General features: G+C 48.8%; 1 protein-coding gene across 9 annotated transcripts in view; it reads left to right on the top strand.

The window, feature by feature from the left end:
• Prdm2 (PR/SET domain 2) overlaps positions 1 to 25,579 on the top strand; it is a 107,787-nt gene that overhangs the window by 76,432 nt on the left and 5,776 nt on the right. For 5 of the 9 annotated variants that reach the window (XM_013121242.3, XM_021233550.2, XM_005081097.4 and 2 more), the window contains one exon: positions 1,248 to 5,643. In XM_013121242.3, coding sequence (XP_012976696.1) covers positions 1,248 to 5,643 — 4,396 coding nt within the window. Of the gene's footprint in view, positions 1 to 1,247; positions 10,062 to 25,579 lie in introns of those variants that run through there. The other 4 variants (XR_002385124.2, XM_021233549.2, XM_021233548.2 and 1 more) reach the window with 4 other exon arrangements.

Consider the following 25,579-nt stretch of genomic DNA (forward strand, 5'->3'; position numbering starts at 1 on the left):
CTAAGTAATGTGAAGTTCATTGCTCATTAACTTCTCTCCCCTGAGGACTTGGGTATAGGCAGGTGCCCCAAATCTCTGTGTTGACCTCAAGATTTTTATGAAATTCTACTTAATTTCTTTACTGGGACAACTATATTACCATATCACAAACTTTAGTGCATCCTAAGGAAACTCATGATTTCTGTCTGCCACACATGTACATACATAGATGCCCTGCTCTTCCTGTACTCACTGTGGTTTCGTAAGTAGGATTATTGCAGCTTCCTTCAGTCTTCTGGTTTCTCCCCACAGCCAGTCAATAAGCACATTTTGTCAGGTTCATTTCTAAAACACACGTACCAGGGTCTGGTTACTTCACCACCTTCCCCATCCTACCTGCAGGTCACCATCCTGCTCCTCTCCTAGAGCAGTGAGCACTTCTTGCCCACCTCCCTCCCTTACCCACCTAGTGTTTCTGTTTTCCTTCCAGTGAGCAGCATGACTCTGTTAGAACCACCTCTTTGTTGACTCGGGGTAATGGCCAGCTTCTCACGATATCTCTAGACTCATCTCTTGGCCTTTTCCCAGCCGTCTTCTACAGCCTTCCTGACCTTGAACCTGCTTAGTGCCATCTTGACTTAGAGCTCATGTATTTGCTGCTTCCTCTGCCCAATAATTCATTCTGTCCACCAGAGGATGGCATGGCTTATTTTCTTTGTCTCTGCTCAACTGTGGCCACATTAGCAAGCCCTCATCTTGGACTGTCTACTTCAGGTGGAGATGAGCATATAGACTCACAAGTCATTGGACATTGCTGTTTTCTTCAGTGAAGAGCTCCTGGTTTATGACAATTGGATTAGGCATCTAAGAGATAGAAAGTGTCTTTGACTTGAAGAACTGATGATATTCTAGAATGAATTCTAGTTCTGTCCTTTAGGTATACTGTCAAGAATCTAATCTGATAGGGTTACCAAGTTCTTTGAGTCATGAGAAACTGAAGTTTGTAACTAGTGTCCTTAGAGTTAATACCAACTGTTACAACACTGTTGTAGACACTATTGTAAATACAAAATGCTCCATACCCTGTGGGCATGCTTGTCTTGAAGTATCCAGAGTATTCCCCAGTCCTAAGTTAAGTCAATGGAAGGAATTTGTACTCAGCTCTGCTCTAAATAAATGGGGTGTCTTTCAGCAAAATTCATAGGAGTTGATCACACAGCAGCCAGTTTATCCTTATTTGTGTGCTTCTGCTCCTCTGTGCTCCCTAGGTCCTAAGGAAGAAGATGAGAGGCCTTTGGCTTCTGCACCTGAGCAACCATCCCTTCTCCCTGAGGTGATTAGCCAGGATGCAGTTCCACAGGTGGCCATCCCTCTCCCCGCCTGTGAGCCACAACCAGAGCCAGATGGGAAGCAAGAAGTCGCAGACTGTGAGGTCAATGATTTAGAGGAAGAGGTAGAGGAGGAGGAGGAGGGAGAAGAGGAGGAGGAGGAGGAGTTGGAAGAAGAGGAAGAGGAGGAGGAGCTGGAAGATGGGGAGGAAGAGGCTGACACAGCTAATGAAAGCCCTGTGAAAGAGCCAGAGATACGGTGTGAAGAGAAGCCAGAGGATTTACTGGAAGAGCCACAGAGCACTTCAAATGAAACTTGTGAAGACTCTCCAGACATGGCCCCTCTTCTCCACATCTCCAGAACTAGAGAGGAGGCCAACGGGGATGTGTTTGAAGCATTCATGTTTCCGTGTCAGCATTGTGAAAGAAAATTTGCAACCAAGCAGGGGCTTGAACGTCACATGCATATCCACATGTCTACAATCAACCATGCTTTCAAGTGCAAGTACTGTGGCAAAGCGTTTGGCACACAGATTAACAGGAGGCGGCATGAACGCCGCCACGAAGCAGGGCTAAAGAGAAGACCCAGTGTGACACCACAGCCCTCAGAAGACCCAGATGATGGCAAGGCGGAAAATGTCACTTCTAAAGATGAGTCAAGTCCGCCTCAACTTGGGCAAGACTGTCTGATACTGAACTCAGAGAAAGCCTCCCAAGAAATTATAAATTCATCTTTTGTGGAGGAGAATAGTGAAGTTAAAGAACTCCATCCCTGCAAATACTGCAAAAAGGTGTTTGGAACTCACACCAATATGAGACGACATCAGCGGAGAGTTCATGAACGCCACCTGATTCCCAAAGGCGTCCGTCGAAAAGGAGGATTCCTGGAAGAGCCACAGCCACCAGCAGAGCAGGCTGCACCCTCCCAGAATGTCTATGTACCAAGCACAGAGCCAGAGGAGGAAGGGGAAGCTGATGATGTTTACATCATGGACATTTCAAGCAACATCTCTGAAAATCTAAATTACTATATTGATGGTAAGATTCAGACCAACAACAGCACTAGTAATTGTGATGTGATTGAGATGGAGTCTAATTCTGCACACTTGTATGGCATAGATTGTCTGCTCACCCCAGTAACTGTGGAAATTACTCAAAATATAAAGAGCACCCAGGTCTCTGTAACAGATGATCTTCCTAAAGAGTCACCCAGTAGCACAAATTGTGAGTCCAAGAAACGAAGAACTGCCAGTCCACCTGTGCTCCCCAAAATTAAAGCTGAGACAGATTCTGACTCCACAGCACCCTCGTGTTCCTTAAGTTTGCCTCTGAGCATCTCAACAACAGAGGTGGTGTCATTCCATAAAGAGAAGGGTGTCTATTTGTCTTCAAAGCTCAAGCAGCTTCTTCAGACCCAGGACAAACTGACTCCTCCTGCAGGGATGTCAGCAGCTGAGATCCCTAAGTTAGGTCCCGTGTGTGTGTCTTCCCCTGCATCCATGTTACCTGTGACCTCCAGTAGGTTTAAGAGGCGCACCAGCTCTCCGCCCAGTTCCCCACAGCACAGCCCTGCCCTTCGAGACTTTGGGAAACCAAGTGATGGGAAAGCAGCGTGGACAGACACAGTCCTGACTTCCAAGAAACCCAAATTAGAAAGCCGGAGTGACTCACCAGCGTGGAGTCTGTCTGGCAGAGATGAGAGAGAGACTGGAAGCCCTCCTTGCTTTGACGAATACAAAATAAAAGAATGGGTGGCCAGTTCTACTTTCAGCAGCGTGTGCAACCAACAGCCATTGGATTTATCCAGCGGGGTCAAACAGAAGTCAGAGGGCACGGGCAAGACTCCGGTCCCGTGGGAATCCGTATTGGATCTCAGTGTGCATAAAAAGCCTTGTGATACTGAAGGCAAGGAATTCAAAGAGAACCATTCGGCACAGCCAGCCTGTGGTGCTGCAAAGAAGAAGAAACCAACCACCTGCATGCTACAAAAGGTTCTTCTCAATGAGTATAACGGTGTTAGCTTACCTACGGAAACCACACCCGAGGTGACCAGGAGCCCAAGTCCTTGTAAATCCCCAGATACACAGCCAGATCTTGAACTTGGTCCTGACTCGAGTTGCTCAGCCCCCACTGTTGAGTCCCCACTTGAAGTTGGCCCATCATCACCCTCTCTACAGCCGTCTTCGGTTCAGCTACCTCCTCTCTTGATCCCCACAGAGCCTTCTTCCCCTCCCCCCTGCCCTCCTGTGTTAACTGTTGCCACTCCACCGCCTCCCCTCCTTCCAACTGTCCCTCTCCCCAATCCCTCTTCTGATGCATCTCCTCAGCACTGCCCCTCTCCATTCTCAAATGCCACTGCTCAGTCTCCGCTTCCCATTCTCTCCCCAACAGTGTCCCCTTCACCCTCTCCCATTCCTCCCATGGAGCCACTCGTGTCTGCTGCTTCCCCTGGTCCTCCAACACTTTCTTCCTCTTCCTCCTCTTCCTCTTCTTTCTCTTCCTCTTCGTGCTCCTCCACATCCCCCTCACCACCCCCTCTCTCAGTAGTGTCATCCGTGGTTTCCTCTGGGGACAACCTGGAAGTACCTCTCCCTGCAATAACTTTCAAGCAGGAGGAGTCAGAGAGTGAAGGTCTGAAACCCAAGGAAGAGGCCCCGCCTGCAGGTGGGCAGAGTGTCGTCCAAGAGACATTCAGCAGGAACTTTGTTTGCAATGTCTGTGAGTCACCTTTCCTTTCCATTAAAGACCTAACCAAACATCTATCTGTTCATGCTGAAGAATGGCCCTTCAAATGTGAGTTTTGTGTGCAGCTTTTTAAAGGGAAGACTGACCTGTCAGAGCATCGGTTTATGCTTCATGGAGTCGGGAACATCTTTGTGTGTTCCGTATGTAAGAAAGAATTTGCCTTCTTGTGCAATTTACAACAGCACCAGCGAGATCTCCACCCAGATGAGGTGTGCACACATCATGAGTTTGAAAGTGGGACTCTGAGGCCCCAGAACTTCACAGACCCCAGTAAGGCCCATGTGGAGCACATACAGAGTTTGCCAGAAGAGCCTTTGGAAACTTCTAGAGAGGAGGAGTTAAATGATTCCTCTGAAGAGCTTTACACAACCATCAAAATAATGGCTTCTGGAATAAAGACAAAAGATCCAGATGTTCGACTTGGTCTCAATCAGCACTACCCAAGTTTTAAACCACCTCCGTTTCAGTATCACCATCGAAACCCCATGGGGATTGGCGTAACGGCCACAAACTTCACTACCCACAATATTCCACAGACTTTCACTACTGCCATTCGCTGCACAAAGTGTGGAAAGGGTGTTGATAACATGCCTGAGCTGCATAAACATATCTTGGCCTGTGCCTCTGCAAGTGACAAGAAGAGGTACACCCCTAAGAAAAACCCAGTGCCCCTGAAACAAACTGTACAGCCCAAAAACGGAGTGGTGGTTTTAGACAGCTCTGGGAAAAATGCCTTCAGACGGATGGGGCAGCCCAAGAGACTGAGCTTCAATGTGGAACTCAGCAAAATGTCTCCAAATAAGCTCAAGCTCAGTGCGCTGAAGAAAAAGAACCAGCTGGTGCAGAAGGCGATCCTGCAAAAGAACAGGTCTGCCAAGCAGAGGACAGACCTGAAGGACACTTCCGAGGTATCCTCACACATTTGCCCTTACTGTGACAGGGAGTTCACATACATCGGCAGCCTCAACAAGCACGCCGCCTTCAGCTGCCCTAAAAAGCCCCTATCTCCTTCCAAAAGAAAAGTTTCCCATTCATCTAAGAAAGGTAGCCACACGTCACCTGCCAGCAGTGACAGAAACAATAGCAGTAATCCCCGGAGACGGACAGCAGACACAGAGATTAAGATGCAGAGCACGCAGGCGCCCTTGGGCAAGACCAGAGCTCGGAGCTCAGGCCCTGCCCAAGCCTCACTGCCCTCCTCATCCTTCAGATCCAGACAGAATGTCAAGTTTGCAGCTTCAGTAAAATCCAAAAAGGCAAGCTCTTCGTCTTTGAGGAACTCCAGTCCTGTAAGAATGGCCAAAATAACTCATGTTGAGGGTAAGAAATCCAAAGCTGTTGCCAAGAGTCATTCTGCTCAGCTCTCAAGCAAATCATCCCGAAACCTGCACGCGAGAGTGCAGAAGAGCAAGGCTGTTCTACAAAGCAAGACTGCTCTGGCCAGTAAGAAAAGAACAGACCGCTTCATGGTAAAATCTAGAGAGCGGAGTGGGGGCCCAATTACCAGAAGCCTTCAGCTGGCAGCTGCTGCGGACCTGAGTGAAAGCAGGAGAGAAGACAGCAGTGCCAGGCACGAGCTGAAGGACTTGAGGTAAGCCCAGAGCTCGGGGAGGTGAGACTGCCAGGAGAGCTGTGGCCGGCTTGGAGGATGTTTTTGTTTCCCCTCCTGTAAAATGTTGACACAAGCATTTTAGCAAAGTGGCAGTTGCATAATTTGTAGCATATATACCCTTGCTGCTTTGGCTGTTGTACAGATGAATAAATACTTTGTTTTTCAGACTTAGTACTCACAAAGTGGTACCATTTCTTTAATTTCCAGATGGAACTTGAACCCATCTCCCCGTGTGAAAAGATTCACATTTTGGGCAATGTTTCAGTGCCACTCATGTTGGTTCCTGGTCCTACATTCCTTAGGGTGAAGTGGGTCACAAGTCCATTAGCAACTACAGTGCACTCTTTTATAATAGTTTGTGACTTAAACATAGTTCCTAATGTCTAAGACTGTGTTTATTATTAATGCTTCCATTTGCTAGTGTTTGAATTTTAAAAATTTGCCACATTGCTCAAAATAAAATACCATATATCTTAAAAATGCCTTATATTCCCCCTCCAGCCCTCTGCTTGCATTAATAGTGTGATCAGCAGTCAAGGTTCTGATGGACAAGGAGAGTGGAATAGGCACTGAGATTACAGGGCGCAGGGCCTGCGGTCCTCAGGCTCAGTGCTTTCCCGGTAACATTAAGTTTCATTGCATCTGAGCTGACCTTGCTGCCTTATTCCATGTTCTCCCCATATTACAAACGGTTCTCAGGGACAGACAGGATGATGTGGCCATAGTTCAGGCTGCTAACATTGACACTTGGAATTCCCAAATAATGTGCCCATGTCCCCAGTCAGTGGCCATCAGAAGGCATCACTGCAAATACTTGGACATCTTGTATGCAGCCTGCCTTGATTCTGGGTTGTCACAGCTATAATTCTGGGTGTTGGAAGCAAAAAGAGTTAGGAACAGCTGTGGAGTGACTTGTTTTAGAGAAGACCTAGGCATATAAAGGTTCCATTGTCACTGTATGACCGGTCAGGTATAGTTCTTGGTGCTAAGTGTGCCTTAAAGCATAGCAGAAGAAAGCAGCTCTAGACAGTGGGCACCAACAAAGGTTGATTTCAAGGATTTAAAAGGAATTCAAAACGTGCTTGGTTGTTGAAGTTGCTGTAGATCTGGTCATCTTTGGCCACGCTGGTGCATAGGAGGGAGGCATCGTGGAGTTGGCTGTGGTGATAGAAAGCACTGTTTTCAGTTGTCAGCGTTCCCTGCTTGGTACTGGCCACTGTTCTAGAGAATTCTGCACCAACGGAACATTGGTGAACCATCATTTTTGTGGGTTATCATGTAGAACAGTGGTTGATGTTTTATAATGTACTCTGTTCTAGTATTTTCTAAAAGAATTTCCTCTTTCATACTGGATCCTGCTCAGACTTTTCAAGGGTGAATGTATGAAAATGTAAGAGCTGAGAGTGTATGTATAAAGTTCACTCGCTGCTTCACTCTTAGATGGTATTTTTAAAGTCTCCCTAAGCCTAAAATGCCCCGAGATACATCTCTCTTCTTTGCTCCAGTAACTTTAAACTGTTAACAGAATTACATTGCTGGAGTTAAAGTTGGCCTAAAATGAATCACTTAATGCAACAGATAACAAAAGCATGAGTAGTGCACTCAATAATAGACTATGCGGTAGGTGTCCCTCCCTGGTGGCTAATGCTTTTCCTTTGTGAGCCTCTGCCCCAGTGTTGCAGACAGATCTGCAGGGTAAGGGGCTTTATCCAAGCCACTTACAGTGGGGCTGCAACCCATGTCCAATGGGTCATGATGTTTGACTGTCTAAACACATGACTGGGCATTTCTGCAGAGTGTGTTTTAGTTAGTACTACTCCCATAGCAAATGTAGGCAGTGGTAGGATTCTTGGCTGCTGGCATATGTACCCCAGGTGTCCTCTAACTCAGGACTGATACAGCCTAGACTGAGCTCATTCTCCTGCTTGGATGTTGTATGGTGACAAGGGAGGAATGTTTACTGACAGTGGTCCTCTGCTCCAGTGTTTCTCTCAGTTGGCTTAGAGGAGACTCCATGATGCAAGCAGCTGTTCACAGAGCTCCCATGTGTAGGGATTTGCTGTTCTCTGCACTGCAGAACTTGCAACTCATTCCTTCCTGCTTGTTGATTGCAGCAAACCATGATTATTTGAAAGCCAGTGTAGGGTTCTGCAGTTTTTCAAGGACACGGCTGCCACTAGCCACATGCGTGTAACCAGAACACAGCGTTGAGCCCAGAACTCCACAGATTATCAGTTGGCCACTTCCTGGAGCACCAGCTGGTATGTTGTTCTGGGGGTAAAAAAAAAAAAAAAAAAAAGCATGTGTTCCAAATGCTTTTCTCATAAACACACACGCTCTCCCTCTCTCCCTCTCCCCCTTCTCAAGAATCTCACTTACACACACTCACTCACAAAGCAGGTGAGTCTTGCCTTTAGTTTGTAGCACAGCCAGCTTGAGCCTTCTTGCTGCTGCCTTTGGATATGTTGCTGAGAACTTTTTTCCAGAGAGGAAATCAGACTCTTACATGTTCCTCCTTGCAATCCAAAGGACTGCTCTATCCAAGCAATGTTTTTATTTTCCATGACACCCTCACCCCCACCCCCTTGTCCAGAAGTTAGAAAAGTAGGAAAGAAGTAACTCCAGACAGGATCTCCATAATCCCTGCCAAGTGCTGAATTAACAAAGTATCCCTCTCCCCTAACAGCTCCCCCCCCACACACACACACATGGGTGGGAAACAGCTCTGTGTCTTTGGAGCAGGAATGGAGTTTCTTAAACTGGAGTCATTTATGTGTTTCTGTCTTGGTGACATTTGTCTTATAGTCTCTTCACCCTTTTCTTTAACATGGTCAGTTCATGCAAGGTTGTGTTATGTTGTCATTTATCTTCAGTTTTCTTATTTTCTAGGAACTTCCTGTAGAAAAGCCCTTTCCCCCACCCCCACAATACAAATCTTAACTGACTAAAAGACATTGCATGCTCAACTTAAGATAAGCACTACGTCACAGGATACGAACTTACCCCGCTTGCAAGACCAGTCGAAGCTGACTCAAAAGCTGTACCGTACAGCTGCTTGCCAACAGGCTTCTTGCTCTGGTTAGAGTAAGGCATCTGTCTCTTTGGTGTGCTCACATGTGTGCTGGGCTCTCAGGGGATTGAGGTCCAAAGAGGAGGGTGCCATAAGACGACCTAGATGGACTGACTCCTTCCTCATCACCGGACTGGCAACTCAGCTCTGAGTGCGGCCGGCCCTTGAGTGGCAGAGAGCAGATAAGGGAGCGATTGACATGAACCTTGCAAAGCAAGCTCTTGTTTATCAGTGGTCCTCAATTTCAGGGGTGACAGATCGGTGCACTCTCCTCAAAATGCTCGCTTACACACCAGCCCTTGATGCCTTTCTTACATGTCTATTACATAGAGAGGCATTTAGCTGATCGCTACCCCTTGCCTCTTAAAAATCACAAGCAGATTGTCAGCATAATGCAGAGGAAACCAGATTGGATATGGACTCCTTTTTATGCCTCTATTAGTCATGTTTATCTATCCAAATGGGTGTTAGCCTCTTACTGCCTGGCACTAATTTATAGCTGTTATATTATGAGATGCTGTGTAGCAGTGTATCAGAGAACGGGAAGCATCCAGGCCTGTATAGCTGTCTGTATCAGCACACCAGCTTACACGTCACTCTCAGTAGATTGAAAGCAACAGACTGGGCTCCTCCTTCGGAAGTGCGTCACTCCCACTTCTCCATGAGTCCTGATGCTTCCCCCACATTAATGACTGAGTTGGTGGAAAATGGCTGCATTTTACTCATACTGTGTTTTGTACTCAACCTTAAAAGTAATCTACCTCTTAAAATTTGTAGTTCAAAACTTGTTTGATGAATTTGTGCCACTTTACCCTTTCACTATCATTCCCATTGTGTTACATTTCTGTTAAGGAGACTTTATGTTGAAATACTGTATAAAGCATTTGTTGCAGTTTAAAAATAAAATATTTAAAATTATTTAAATTGTTTTGGGTGCTTCAATTGTACTGTGTGATTTACATCTTGCATTTTTGTTTGCATTGTTAATCTGGACAGTGTCTGCTGTACTGGTTTGCTGTTAGTTGTTGCTTCTTGTTGCAGAGTGCTTTAAAGACTTCTAATGAAAACATTAAAATTTGCAATTTGACATACAAAAGGGATTGTTCCGTTGATTTTTTTTTTTTTATAACCAATGTAGCCCTGACAGTTTATTTCAGGCATAAAAGAGTGATGTTTGGTATTTTGCGCTCTTAGAATGGATACATCCTCTGCTTGTTATATGGCTAAGAAAGATTTTTTTCATGTTATTTAAAACACCTGATAACCAGGGGAGAATTGGATGATACATTCTATATCATTGTAACCAATAAACACTTTGTAAACAGTTGTGAAAGGACTGTATTTTGTCCATAATGGGGAGCAGGCTACTTGGACCTTGTTTGGTGTGTAGTCCTGGAACCTCTTTCCACCTGTGTCTGCTATTTGCAGTTGATTCCTCTTGAGAGAGTAGACACTTAGCTGGGTCAAGAATTGCCTTGTGGGTTTTGAGAACAGTGCAAAAGACTGAGGGCGTTGTTACCTGAAATCTCAACTCCATCTGTGCTGCCTAGAGTCTAGTTTGCAGATTGACTTTATCATTCTCCCAGGCAATGACTCAAAGAAGCTTGTATTACGTTTGCTCCAGGGCCTTTAACCTGTGTATAGGAGGCATTTCCTGTAGTTGGACACTACCACTTTGCATCCTGGAGCCCACTATCTGACCTTCCTCTAGATAGGGGACCGCAGGCCCAACAGCTTGTCCAGGTATTCACAAGTCTACCTGCCAGGTTCTAAGCAGCCCAGTGAGAGGAGGGGAGGGAGGGTAATGGAAGTTGGAAGTACCTTCAGTAGTTGCTCTTGTAAATGCTGTACACAAGTACATGCAGATGTACAGTGTCCTGCCAGGAAGTCAAATCTTGGAGGTGCTCTGAAAAAGAGAAGCAGCATTCTTCCCACCCTGCCCGCTTAGCATTCATTCATCAGACCCTTGTCCTTTCCTAGTGTTTGGTGGGTTGGCCTTGGGCGAGTGCCATTTTCTGGATCTTAGTTTCCAGTGTGCAGAAAGCAAGGAGTAGACTGACCGGCCCTGCATGCTGTTCCATCTACACAGGTAAAGAACAGGGTGTGTTTCTCCCCATTCTGCATGGTGTCCCCGGCTCTGAGAGAGGTGCTGGAACCTCAGGCACATTTGCCAAATGGAAGAGTTCCCAGAAGCCATGCCATCCATGCCCATCTGGCAAAGCAGGAGATGCTCCATTCCATTTCTTCCTAACCTTTATGCGGACTGAAATATTGTTTAAATATTCAAAAGCTAGATGCCTAGAACCGTCTGTCCCTTTGCCTGTTTGGAGGCAACTCACGTCATTTCCAGCGGTGGATCCAGTGCTGGCTGTTGTAAGCTCAATTGTCACAAATACTTCCTGGCAAGAGCAGTTTCTAGAGTCAACTTAGTGTTGAGCCTTTAACATGTTCTAGGTGCTTTAATGTATGTTAGCGGACAGAATGAACAAAAATTCTGGCCCCAGGAAGGTGCAGCGCTGTGCATAATTAATCCCAACATTGAGGAAGCAGAGGCAGGCAGACCTCTGAGTTTGAGACTAGAGAGGGCTACATAGCCAGTCAGGGCTACATCGTGAGACCTTGCCCTCAAAAGCAAAGCAAAAACTCTGACCTCGGTGAGTCTTATGTTTTCCTGATGTTTCCTCTGATGTCATACTTGATATTTGGAGTGTTGTCTTCATGTGATAGTCCCCAAAACTTACTGATGAGAAAGGTACAACCAACTTGATGCTTGAGCGATGATGACCGGGAATTGCAGACATTCATACTTCGATCTAAATGTCCAAGCTCACTTTAGACATGTGGCGTGCATTTGGATATTGAGGTTCACTTTGACTTGACTGATGTCTGTAATAAACTTAAAGGGCAGCTTCCATTGAAAATGCATTAGAACCCAGGTAGAGGGAGATAATTAATTGACTGTATAACCCACATTGCAGGTGCCCTAAGGACTTGGCTGATGACTAAGGAGAATTGTCTTGAGTGTTGGCTTTCCAGCTCTGGCAGCCCCTAGCCTTTTCTCCATGATGCCAGCCTGAGACTGTCTCTACCCATCTGATACCAGTGAATTTTCTCCTAGACTGTTGTTACATGTTTGGAAGTGTGGGCAGGCCAGTAAGAGAGAGCTATATATCCCTTCTGGCCCAGGGTCTCTGCAGTTTGTTGGAAGAACCCTCATTAGCTTAGACTCTGAGACCCAGGAGTGCTGGACAAATTCAAACATTCTGACTAATTTCAGCCCAGGAACAAGAATTTGAGTGTTTAATGCTATCGGCGGAGGAACATGTAACCCTTATGACCATCCTGCAGGACACTATCCACCCCAAGCTCCAGACTTAAAGATATATGCACTGGTGGCCCAAGGCCAGGACAGGAGCAGCCACAACCTCCTCAGAGTTGGGTTTAATTTACTGCAGGGCCCTTTGAAGCCACTTCCTCTCTGTGCCTTGAACCTTCCTGCCACAGACCTTGTGCTACAGGATCCCAAGTGCACAGTGCTATGGGATAGCCAATAATAGAAAGGTCCATATTATGGGCAAAATGACATCTGTGTTGCATTAAAATTCCAAATACAAAGTATCTAGTGTCACACAGGAAAAAAAATAGCACAAAACTTGGAGTTTGTGAGTGGATATGATCAGGGACGGCATGGATTACCGCAGCTGGTAGTCTTGAGGTTGTGCCTTAGGGTACTGCCTCACCTGCTGCTCATCACTTACCTGTTTTACCTCCCTTCGCAATGCCTTTACCTCTTCAAGAAGTGCCAGGGTTGATCTCAGCAGCCATCCTGGTACCCTCTCCATTAAAGACTTGGGCACTAGTAAACTTAGAACACATTATGACTGAGGGACTGCCCTGGATGGTGGTTCTGCCCCATCCCCATCGTCCTTCTGTCTCTCCTTTCAGACAGGCAGGCTGTCATCACGCTGACTCAGAGGAACCCTCTGCTTCAACAGTTGACCGCAACAGAAACTGAGTTTGCGCATGTAAAGTCAAGTTTGTTGGCGTCATGCCCTTTGTGTTTTGACAGTGACTTAAGTCATCTGGGGACTGCCAGAAGACCATGGCCAGCTGTGTATTAACCCCCAAAGAAGGCCGGTCTAGGCTCCTCTAGCCTCAGCAAACTGCCTTACTTGCCAAATCAGATCTGCCTATGGTACTGTTTTAAAGATGGCTTCAAGTGTGTCTTATGTGTGAGAGTTTTGCCTGTGTTTGTGTGTGTACAGTGCATATGTGCCTGGTGCTCTTCGAACAGTTGTGAGCCGTCATGTGGTGGGAACTAGACCAGCATCCTCCCATATTTTAACAAGAGTGTTAGGGCTTGAAGGATCTCTGTAAGCTTCATTTACTTCTGATTAAGCATGACAACTAGAGGTAGGGGGTTGATTAAGCTCACATGACTGCATTAAATTACTTAGTGCAATTCCAGAAATCAGATTTAATTTTGAGCCGCGAGGGTCTTGGAACTACTGTGATAGGATTTGTACACACTGTGGTTTCTGCCTCCCTTGTGCTGGCTGGATGTCTGTTTTAAGCCCCTGATGTAGAGTGCTGGGAAACCCAGGCAGATGTTACAAGGAACATAGATATCTTATAGAAGATGTTAGTGTTTAGCTACCAGACCAGAGCAGAAAGCCAGCCAAAGAAGCCACTTCTCCAGGGTTCCTGCGAGAGGTGCTCCCCAAGATGTCAGAGCAAGATGGTAATGTCATTTGGGGAGCGCAGAGTCTGGGACCGTGAAGTGCAAGTTTCTATTCTGAGCAGGAATCTAATATCTGTGTTTAGACAGATGTTTACTGTGTAGTTTGGAGGTCCACTTTAATAATCGCTGTTACAAATGTAAGCTTTAACCAGGGCTGACTTCAGAGTGTCCTGGAATTTGCCACACACATGTTATCAACAAGAATGCATGTCGACTTTTGGATGTAGTCACAGCACTGCTTAAGGACAGTTTCCATTTAGAGCAGATAAGTGTTTTGCTGAGATAGATATATTTCAGTGTTCCTTATTGGGAAGAAGTTATTTAAGCCTCTCTTGTTGATTTAGTTTTTGTTGTAGTAGCATCCTCTTTGTCACTTTCTCTAATCAGGCCCAGCCAGCCCTTGCCAGGTGTCCCAGCTAGGGTGCAGGGACATTTTCCGATGGCTTCTCTTCCCATCGATCACTGGATGTGTTGAGTCCTGGCCCTAGCTCCCACTAACCAGAAAGCATCAGTGTAGGCTGTCAGACATCTGGCTGTAATCTGCATCTTGCTATGGAGTTGGAGAGTTCCTGTACCCCAGGTGGGGCTTAGAGATGGGCCTGGGGATGCACCAGTCCTGTTGTGGAGCAAAAGTAACCACTGCTTCCTTGTATGGCATCTCTTCTGAATGCTCACTCAGAGCTCTCCTGGCACTCGAGGGAAGCAGAATTCTCATTGCAGGTAACCCAGAGGGAGAGATGACAGAACTTGGATCCTGTCCCACACTGTTATAAGAGGAGCCCACACCTGGCAGGTTTGATCTCCGAGCTGCTGTGCTGAACTGCAGTGTAGAGCCCACCTGGTTGTCTTGTATTAAAGACAGTTATTATATAACTGTCTCATGCAGCTTGATACCCACGCCGCTGTCCAGACTCAGTTTTGTTTCAGTGGAGTTGGAGGAAGCAGCTGAATTACTGTGATTCCCTGGGTCTGCCAGTAATGGGCACTTGCTAGCCAAGCCTGGGTTGCCTGCCCTGTAGAACAAGGGCTCCACCCATGGCATGGGCTGTGATGTTGATGAAGGTGGCACAGGCTCCTAGGAAGCCCTGGTAGTGGCTGTTAATACCCGCCAAGCCAACAGAACCTCAGGAGGTGTGATAGACTAGCTGGCAGGTGACATTCAGGAACTGGCTCCCTGTGAAATGGCTGGGACTGGCTTGAACAGTCGTGGTGATGGTCACTGAGGGACTTTTGGAGGAAGGGGCTGCTGAAGAAGGAGCTTGTGCGGCTTGTCCTCGGTGGTGCTAGGTTTGAACCCAGGCACGGTGACTGAAGTAACCACTGTGCAGAAACGCTTCCATCACTGTCGTTACTGAAAACACTGGCATTCTCTAGAGTGCCTTTTAAAGTTAGAGATGGAGCCCATTCGTGGCACTGCCGGCCAGTGTCTCACTGTGTCTGACGCCTGCTTAGGTGAGGGCATTATATTGCCGAGTATGAACTGCCTTGTTCATTTCAGTGCAAGAAACTATTTAACGACCGTGGGCCAGGGCCTGAGAAGTTTATGTAAAGTTCCAAATATATTTAACTGTAACCCCTGGGACTTTGAAATTAACTTACCAGGTGAGTCATAACCAGACTACAGAGCCCCTTCCATTCCAAAAGGGTATGGTGTGTGTGTGTATATATATATATAAACATATATATATATTATATGTAATATATAATATATATTACTCTTCATGTGATTTCCTCCTAGCTTTCATTCTGCATTGGTCTTGCTTTTACCATTGCTGGTATAGAGCATGGTTCAATTCAGTTCTCAGACTCAACTTCCTCTTCGTCTTGTATAACCTACTAGTGACAGCTTCAAAGCTAGGGACTCTCTTAAAGTCAGAGCTGAGGGAGAACTGAGGATTCTCTGGCTTGTCTGTCCTCTGAATTTCCCTGAGGAGGAAATGGAACTTCAATTATGACTTAGGCTAGCTTGGTACAACATTCTCCCCCAGCCCCATGCTTCCCCAGCACCTGCCACAGCCCAAGCTCCACAGACTCAGTACTTACAGGATAATGGAAGAAAAATGTTTAGAGGTGGTTATAGCGTGAGAGCTACTCCACCTCAAAGACCTCCTGGTGAGGCTGCTGGTGTTTGGGTTAAAATGTGACTCTTGGAGCTGTTGAAATGATCTGTTAGTCTAGTGAGGGGCAGTGGCTGTTTGTAGAGCTGTGTGATAACAAACCAAGCTGACGGGTTAGTGCCTCAGTGTGCAGTCCTCAAAGTAAGGGTTCATGGTGTGGGCTGGGAGGATGCCTCTGGGAAGCACTTGCCTGGTTCAATCCCCAGAGCCCACAGAGAGGCAGAGACAGGTGGATTTTCTAGGGTTCAGTGGCCATTCAGTAACTCAGCTGACAAGCTCCAAGCCAATGACAATTACCTATTTCAAAGGACATGGACAGCATTTCTGAGGGTGGCACTCGAATTTGTTCTCTGGCCTTCACATGTATCCATGTGTGTGCTTAAACATGGATGTGCATTAAGAAAACATGATGACAGCTGATCAATAAACAGCAGAGGCTGTATGTGCCAGCAGAACAGCGTGGCACCGTGTGTTAATTCGGGGGCACTGGTAAGTTTGCCTCTTTTTTCACAGTCCATGGGGGTGCCTTTTTCCACAGTCACCCGGTGCTTGGCACACCTGAATCCTTCCAGGCAGGTTCTGACCTCAGCCAAGCCTCGGGAGTTGAGCTACCCACGTAGGCATGCTGAGTCTCCTGTTCTTCCAATATTGGGAGCTGGAAATAGAGGCATCTCCAACTCTAGTCCCAAAACTTGGCATCCGTGGGCTCCCTTTCCAGTGCAGCCACCCAGAGTGCATTGCACGGGATCCCACGCCTCTTGTGTCTTCTAACTTTCACCCAGAATAAGGAAGCCCCTTCTCGTTGACTTGTATGCTGGCTGATTTCACAGTGCTGTATATGCTTGGCCAGGCTGTGTCTGGACATGTTTCCAAAGCCTCAGTCCACAGGCCGGTGGCACCCGCCTTGGTGATTTCCCCATCACGTCTGTGAGTCAGAGCTGCTGCAATGAAGCAGCTGACAGAATCAAAGGGTGCCGGTGCAGGTGCAGGAAACGGGTCTCCTCAGTCACTGCTGTCACGTGTCCGCCGCCTACTGACTCGAAGCACAGGAGCTGGCCGAGTGGGAAGGCCCCAGAAAAACAGACCGTTTGCTATGACACCAGCTGCAGGCAGTGTGACACAGTCGAGACTCATTTGCCTTTGGTGTCACCCCAGCATACTGTAATCAGTGGTTTCAGCTAGATGCTTCTGTAAATTCTAAGCCCCAGTGTTTGCTTCCCAGGAGTCATTAAGGAAAGTAGCCTTTTTCATGACAGCAAATGTAATGTGACTGTTCACTTGTGTCCCAGTACTGGGGAGTCAGAGGGGCGCCCTAATCAGCTAACCAAGACTCATTGGTGACTAGGCCAAGGGGAGATCCTGTTGATTTTTTGTTTTGTTTGTTTGGTTTGGTTTGGTTTTTTTATTAAAAACAAGGTGGATAGCACCAAAGGAACAGCACCCTTGGCCGCCCCTGTCTTTCACATGCAAATGAGCACACATGCAGTTAAGCCAAGTGTTCTGCCTCTTGAGGCCCTGAGTAGTCATCCTTGGAGGCCATCCTCCCAATCCTCCTGTGTCTGCAGTGTTTGATCCTTGCTCACAGCTACACCCCACGGTGCCAATGAGTTAGCAGATAAATGGGGAAAACAAGGTAGATCAGCAGCGAGCTGCCTCCTAGTCTTAGGAGTCTGTACTGCTTCAAGCCTGGTTCTTTGGGCCAGGTGTCTTTGCTTGGGCAAGGTGCTAACCCTCTCTGAAATGCTGGCATGCCCACCTCATAGTTCCTGGTGAAGATTAAGTTCCAGGGAACAAGTTCCCCAGCATGCCATTAGCAAGGGCAGCTACGGGGGAGGAAATATGGAGGAGGGTGTCATTTTGTATCTGCCTCCACTTAGCTGCAAGCCTGTGGGTTGCCCCACGTTGTGTCTAACTGGGCCAGGTTGTCTGTCCCCAGCCAGGAGGAGCCTTTCTGGAAGGTCTCCACCCAGTGAGCTGATGGAGCAGCCCAGGGTGGGACAGATGTCCTGAGGCCACATCGTTTCCAGTGCGTGGAGCAGGTTAGACTGTTGAGGTTGGCGCCAGACAGGGTGAGGGCTTTGGGGGAAGGCACATAAACTGAAGGCGGGACCTGGCCCCCATCCCATAATGTCCCTGCACTTTGGCATCTCCTTTCCCATTGACTAATGCCCGTGCAATCACATGGTAAGCTTGCCTTTCCAATGACAGTGCCAGCCCTGTGTCTGGGACACTGCCAGCCAGGAGCAGAAAGTCCTGAATGAGCTGCTCAGCTCTGTAAGGTCAGCCTTGGGCTGGGGTCCTGGAGCCCGCACTGATGCCACACAAAGCTTACGAGAACCTTTGTACCAACGACAGCAAATCCTGTGAAGGGTTGAGCATTCCTTGCTTTGCCCCTGGTGCTGACCTCATCTTTAAACATCTCTGGTTTGGCTCATCTCTTAAAAAGATAGGTGCTAATGATGTCTCACCTCTCCAAAGGACTGTCACTGAAAAGAGTGTTTCCATGCGATGTCCTAGGAGACCATCCCTATCTAGATGTCCCACACTGGGGAACCTAAGTTTCTGTCGGTCAGCATTCCCGGCACATACATTTATTTCGTTCTTGGTTTGCTTGTAAATAGTGTGTTTTGTCTCAACTGGGGGAGAAAAGAGATCCTGGAAATTGCAGGAGAGAGATGTGGAGAGGGGGAAATTGTGGAGCTCATTCCTAGGTTGGTTCAGGCCTCTCTACCTGAGCTGCACATGTCACAGGCAGTAGGGGGATTCCTGCAGAGACGATGTCCCTGAAACTTGAGGGCAGCACTAGGTGGAGTGGGGGCGGGGGGGGGTCTGTGGAAGAGGTCTGAAGCTGCAGGTGTTCGCAGTGTTGTGAAACAGGTACCTTGTCCCATTTTCTGGGCAGGACTCTGGCAGTGAGTGAAACCTGGGAAACCAGGTCCTCAGAGAAATTGACTCTTGGGAATGGGAACCTGCACATTGTGGGTGGAACTGTGTAGAGAGCCTGCTGTGGCTTTGTTCCTTCCAGGGCAGTGATGGCCCCATGGTGGGAAATGAACAGATACAGGCTGCCCATTGGTTTCTTTGCGAATGTTGTGTTTTGACTCAGCCAGAGAGTTCATCCAGTCAGGACCAGTACCTGACTCCCAAGCTTCCTTCTGTGTTCCTGGGGTTACATCCCACCTGTTTTTTGCCCATGTGAGTCAGAAGCCAGTGCCAGCCGCCTTCCCAAGAGCAGCACACTGCACCCTCTGGCTCAGCTTCCTAGTGTGACCATGAACTAGGCTGACCTTTTCAGTCCTGGCTGGACGGGAGGAATCCATAGGGGTTTCCCCACTGGTAGCTTCCTTGGCTGAGATCCTCAGGTCTGGCTGTCCTGCCAGCCTTCCTGCTAACTGGGTCAGGTGTTAGGAGCTTGCCACATATTGCATATTTCAAGTTCAGACCAAACAGGTTTGACCCAGAAGCCCCAACAAGGCAGAGCTTAGTAGATGGAGCTTTTGGGTGAGCAAGAGGCCCTTGCTGGGCCTGTTGGGAAGGAAGGGAAATTGTCAATGGAGAGGTGGTCACAACCCCTCTGCTGCTGTCCCCTCAGCCATAAAAAGGGCTTGACCATCTTATATTGTTAAAACGGGGCTAAATAAAGAGATCCATGAAGGAGCCCAAGCTGTGCTTGCCAGATCCCCATGCCAACTATAGCTTGCCCTAGCATCATAGGACCATAGAGACCCCCAGGTATCACAACTCTAAAAAACCAAAACCATCCAGGTCTGGCAGTTCTTTTAAGAGTGAGTGAGTGTGAGTGTGTGTGAGTGTATGTGTGTGTGTGTATGTGTGGTGTGCTCAATTCCATGAAGCATGTGTGGGCCAGAGAAGGTAACTTTCCAGGGTTGATTCAGGAGTGTCCACGTGAGTCAGTCTCCTGTCTCCATCTCCCATCTCCTAGTAGGAGTGAATGCTGGTGTTACAAATGTGCACCACTGCATCTGGCTTTTATGTGGGTTTCAGAAATCAAGCTCAGGTAGTCAGGCTTGTACCACAAGTATTTTTTACCTGCTGAGCCATCTGGCGACCCCAGAGGGTCAGTGTTTCTCTGCCCCACCCCAAGGACCACCTGCATTTTCCTCCCCACCCCCATATAGAGGGACTTTATTCGGGGACAGTCTAGATACCAGTCCTAGTCCAGATCAGAAAGCCTCACACCTACCTGTCCCCCAGCCCCAGCCCCAGCTCATCAGCGTGATCCCCTCTGGTTTCCATTAAAGCTTCTGGCCCTGGGTTATTGGGACTGAGCATCTGTGGGTCCCACCTACTTCATGGTTACTGGGCTGCCAGACTGGACCTCATTTTGAGCCGAAGTATAGAGCTCACCAGCTCTCAGAGCCTGCTCTCAAAATCCCAAAGCGAAACTGGGGGTTGGGGGTAGGGTGGGGAGTGAGCCAAGTCCAAATACCTGGGGCTGTGAGCCCTATCTTTAGTGTTTTAAGCATCCCAGTGGTTCTGTTGAGTATCTGTCTGAATTAGCCTGGCTTCCTCTGATCTCAGACGGGACCATTTCAAAGGAGACCCAGCTTGCTCCTCCAGGGTCTGTGTGGCCCGGCCGGCCCTTCTGGGGAAGAGGAACCCCGCAATGAAGAACACTCCATCTCCGTATAGGCTTGGGAGCAAAAGTTCTGGGTTGACAGCTGGTGCCTTCAAACTGAACCTCTTCTCCCCTCCTCCCCGCATACAACAAGATCATGGCAGCGCTGTCTTGCAGGGCAGGAGATTGAAGGAGCTCCTACAAGGGGCCCAAAATAGCGTCTTCCCCAGCCCCAGTGTTTAGCTTGAGAATGTTGCCACACCACCATCCCTTCTTGAAATACTCATTTTGCAGGTGAGTCTCCCGTGGCTCCGAGAGGAGAGGCATCTTTTGGCAGGCTTCAGGGGGCAGAGCTAAGCCTGAGTGCGGGCAGTAGTTCCTGCAGTTCTCTGTCTCCAGACTCCCAGCCTGAGAGGCTGTATGTGAACGGGAGGGGCCCACAGTGCTGATGACTGGAAGTGCCTCCTTTGTTGAGACCACAGGGAATTTCAGCATAGTCTGAGGCTTGCCTTCCCTCGCCTTTGCCTTTTCCCTCTGCCTCTGGCCTAATACGGAATATCCGGTACGATTCCCAGTGAACTGCCACATAGGCACGGAGTTGGGTGAGACATCTGATGTGAAGCCCAACATAGCCTGCATAAGAGAGGTGTGAGCCAGGGGAAGGCCAGGCAGAAACCAGCTGCTCCCTCCCAGGTCCTCACCCTGCTCCCATGACCTAGTCTCTGTGCCCACGTGTGCTTTCCTCAAGTCCTCTCTTGACGTCACTGTCCAGCATTTATCTCTGCCAGCTCCCAAGGTTAACACCAGCCTCTGAGAGGGTGACACTGGAGTGGGTCTGGGGCTTGGTGTTGTGACACTGTGATCGTGGGCACTGTTGCCTGTCACTCCTGCTGTTCCCACGTCTCATTGCACCCTCGGCCCCTGGATGCCTCACTTCTCCATCCCTGGGTGCCAGTAAGTTCTAGATGCATATTCTCATCTGGGTCCTGGGGCAGCCATATACCTGACATGCCCCTTGGGTGCCGAGTCAGCACGCTCCCAACTGGGCCTGGCTGTCCCTGGAGTCCTTTCCTTACGTTAGCAGGGTGGATGCGCCGTGCTCTGGAGCTAAGCTAGGCTGCAGGCTCTCTTCATGCCTCCCTCTGCCATGACCTCAGTGTGTCCAAATCTGCCACGTCTCACTGCTCAGCCTCCAGCAGCCTGAGAAGGCCAGGCCTCCGTCGCTTCCTCCTGGGGTGCCTCCTAGGTGGCCTCCCCAGTTCTGTCCTTGGAAACCCACAGTTGTCAGGGACAAACAGGCTCTCATCTCCCTCAAGGCCTACAAGATCTTCCCTTCTGCTCCTCTTCACCTCTCTGGTTGAGTAGACGTGCCTGGCTCATCTGAGGGCCTCTGCACACGCTGCTCCCACCTGTAAGAACCAAGCGTCTTCGAGAGCCACACTTGGTGGCTCGTACACGCTGCACCTGAAGGCTTGTCTTTCACTTGGCAGCTCTCGCCTGCCCTCTGCACACTCTCTGCCTCCCTCCTTGGCTTTTCTGTCCGTAGTGATCCCCTGATGACTAAGGTCTGAGGAGTCTTGTGTGTTTGCTTTGGGGGTATGCACAGTGCACATGAGCCCAGGAAGCCAGGCTTCGACGCCCTAGGTCCTGGGCTGGGCTTGCGGTCCCCCTGCTGTGCTGACAGTGGTGTTTGTATGCACCAGGTCTGGGGATACGGCTTCAAGAGGGACCTGGTAGACAGGCTTTAGGAGTTGTGAGGGATGTCTGTGGTGGAGCTCTGGGGGTTGTTCCTGGGCTCGTCGTATTCCTTTACCTGCAAAAGCCACCCCAGTCTGGCCAGTGAAGGTGGTGACAGGTGCTGTTCTTTTGCTACTCCACTTAGCGGTGTTTATATTTGAAATTTGCTCAGTGATTTGGTGTCTTGTCCATTTTAAGTTGTTTATTTTTTAAAATGATTTACTGATAGGATTGCCTATCTTTTTTTTTTGTTTATTTTGGGATAGTCTTATGTGGTCCAAGGTGGCCATGAACTCCTGCTGTAGCTTAGGATGACCTTGACCTGATCATCTTGTCTCTCCCAGCAGAGTGCTGGGATGACAGCCTTGCGCCACCACGTTGGGTTTTATGTGGTGCTAGATTTGAACCCATGACTTTCATCAAGCTAGGCAAGCGCTCTACCAACTGGGCCACACCCCACACTGCCGTTTGAGTTTTACTTCATTTCTACGGAATTTCTAGTTTTTGTTTCTGTTGTAGCTTTGCTTCCCCTTGGTTTCAGCTTTCCCCAGTGACCAAGAAAGCACCAGAGAGGAGAAGCTCAGGCGTTGTAACCGCACCTCCTCCCTAGCTCCCAAGGCTTGGTCCTGCTTGAGCACCAGACAACCAATGGGGCTCCATCACCTCATAGGAGGCACCCAGGACAAACAAACAGACTAAGTCCCTCAGGGCCCGTGTGTTGCCTGAGCTCTGTCCTTAGCTCCTGGCTGCTCCTCTGTGCCCCTGCATCTCCTCTCACCATTCCCCCTCCTCTCCCCCCTCACTCCCGTTGCTCATGTACACACCGTCTCATCTGGATTTCTTTCACACGGATTCCCGGGAGCTGAAAAGGAACATGGCCCTTTGGGAGCCTGAGGCCTGAGCCCCAGCACCCAACTCCCTCGGACACAGAGCTGTTGCTCTATAGGTCACAGGACATCTGTAGAGCAACAGCCTGGATGCTGGGGAGATTATCTGCCTGTATCAGTTACGCACAATTACATAGTAATGGGTTTCATTATGGCATTTTCATACATGTATGTAGTGTGGTTTGATCATATTGACCCCCACTATCCTCTCTTCTCCCCTTCTGACTCCCATCGGTCTCCTTTCTCTACCCAATTAGTTGCCCCCCCCCACAGGGTTTCCTGAAACAACCCTAGCTGTCCTGGAACTTGCTTTGCAGATCAGGCTGACCTTGAACTCACAGAGATTCACCTGCCTCTGCCTCCTGTGATTAAGGGCCTGTACTACCACCGCCCGGCCTTTTTCTTTTTCTTTCTTTCTACTCATTGGGTGTCATTAGGGTTGCTTACAGGATGGGTGAGGATTATTTATTAGACCATAGCCTCCTTTCCGGTGGCTGCACCACTGAATTAAATGTCTCCCAGTCTCCTGGCAACTATTAACCACCTATCTTCCAGGAGGGGTTAGGTGCAGTTTTTAGCCAGGAAACATCTGAACAAAGACCTAGTGGAGGGAATGGGAGTCACATGACTGTCTTCTGGGAAGAGTATCGTAGCGGAAGGAACAGTCAGGCAAAGTGCAAAATGGCTGCCTGAGGGAATGCATGCATCCTGCCTGCCGTAAGTGGGTCTTTTCCAAGCCTCACCTAAGAACCAGGTATGGGTAAGGGGCTGTGCCAGTGCTGTCTGCACCGTCCTGCCTGTCTATACAAGTAGGAGTAGGCTTGCATGGTGTATAAGGCCCCTGGACTTTGTTCCTAGAAGGCACCTTGTGTATGCTGCAAGTGATGTGCCCCTCTGAGCAGAGCCAGTGTGTGTGTGTGTGTGTGTGTGTGTGTGTGTGTGTGTGTGTAGCACAGAGAACCCCACCACCACCCCATGCAAGTCAGTCACTTGAATGGAAATCTTAGGAATGTGAGCTGTCCCAAAACAGCTGCTACCAGACCCTTGCCCAGGCTAGCTGAAGCACTGAGCCCTCGAGGGACAGAGGTAGGCCGGTAGGTCAGTAGGCCTAGACTCTGCAGACCCTAAGTATGAAAAGTGGGCTTGTCCTGGGAGTGGTGGGAGGGATGTCATGATGCAGTGTGCCCTTTGGGGAAAAGGTCACCATTGCTCAGAACAGACTGGAGGGAAGTCAGTGTGGCCATGCAAAGCCCTTGGAGGAAAGAGCATTGCCGGTGGCCTGGGGAAAGGTGGCCCATGGTGGTGACTAAGGGAAGAAGGTAAACCAAATAGAGCCCCTGGCAGCAGCAAGAGGGGACAGGAAGACTCCCATGGGTCTGGCTTTCAGGATGTCAAGAGAGTACCAGTCACCAAGGGAAAGAGACAAGGTGTGTGTCACAAGTTGAGGTCAGGATCTGAATTTAAGGACTTTCTCCAATGTCCAGGTACTGTCCCTTCTGCATGGAAATGGTGCCTGATAAATGAGACCCAAGCTACAGCCAGGTGTGGTGTGGGCCTGGACACTGGGGGTCATCTCTAGGAGGTTATGGATGAGGTCGCCTGGGGAGGATGTCAGAGCTAGGGTCAGACCTCAACTTCCTGAGCTAACCCCCAGACACTGTAGACACTCACCTCTCAGGACCAAAGAGTCCATTCTGCAGTCCAGTCTTACCCTAGTCCTCATGGAGACACCGAGATGGGGACCCGGTGTCCGGCACAGTCAGGGAGTGCAAGGCTTGGGCTCTGCCACCCCAGGACTGTCCTCCAGTCATGTTTCCATTTTATCATCTATAAGATGAATATAGGATCATTTGCTTTTCCTGACCCCTGGGATGAAGGGTCAAGAAGGATTATGGGATTCTTAGGGGCCATGTGAATGTGGTGGAAATTGTCTTCCCTTTAGGCCAGGGGTTGCTGGGGTAATGACAGAGAGGGCCCTTCCCATGGGCTGCTAAGAAACACCAGGGTGGGTGCTCTGGGCTGGGGGGAACGTGCGCCCCCTTGTGGAAATGACTGTGATTGCTGCCACCTGGGAGGAGGCTGTCTATGGAGGGAGGTGGGGCCTGCAGGTTTTCCGTGTGTAGGGCCTGGGTTTAAACCTCTGATAGACAGACAGGAAAGGGCGGCGGCAGCAGTGCCACAGAGCTTCTTCTCAGAGGGAGACTGAACATGCAACGAGATATTAAGAGACAGAAGACATTCAGAGTTCTTACTCTAGCCCAGGCTGTTAAACTATGTTGCCCAGGCTGGCCCCAAACTCATGTGGTCTTCCTGCTTCTGTGTGCTGGGGCTACAGGCATGAGCCACCAGGCCTGGATCATTTGATCTCTGAGTCAAACTTTACCACAGCCCCGTGTACAGGAATGAGCATAGTGCGTATTGGTTTTAGTAGTCTGTTGTTCTGGGAGCCCAGTATGCATGGGGCATCTTAGAGCAGATCCCTTGCAGCTAAGGGTGTTGCTGTGTCAGACTTGCATAGCTCTTTGCTTCCCTGGGCTTTGTGGAATGTTTCATAACTTCCTGAGCATCATATGCAGAAAGCAGTGCTCTCCTCTCCCTCCACCTCCCCACCCCCCGCAGCCAGTTGTGACAACCCAAATGTCTCTAAACACTGCCACAATCATACCTTGGTTCAACGACACTGACTCCCACCCTCCTGCTTGTCAGCTCCAGAAAGGACACTGTTCCCATCTCCTGCTCGCCCAGGCCTACTCACCCAGTCCCTGCCTACCCTTTGCTCTGTGC

Source organism: Mesocricetus auratus, unplaced genomic scaffold (genome assembly GCF_017639785.1).
Source record: "Mesocricetus auratus isolate SY011 unplaced genomic scaffold, BCM_Maur_2.0 Super-Scaffold_100014, whole genome shotgun sequence".
Taxonomy (NCBI): Eukaryota; Metazoa; Chordata; class Mammalia; order Rodentia; family Cricetidae; genus Mesocricetus; species Mesocricetus auratus.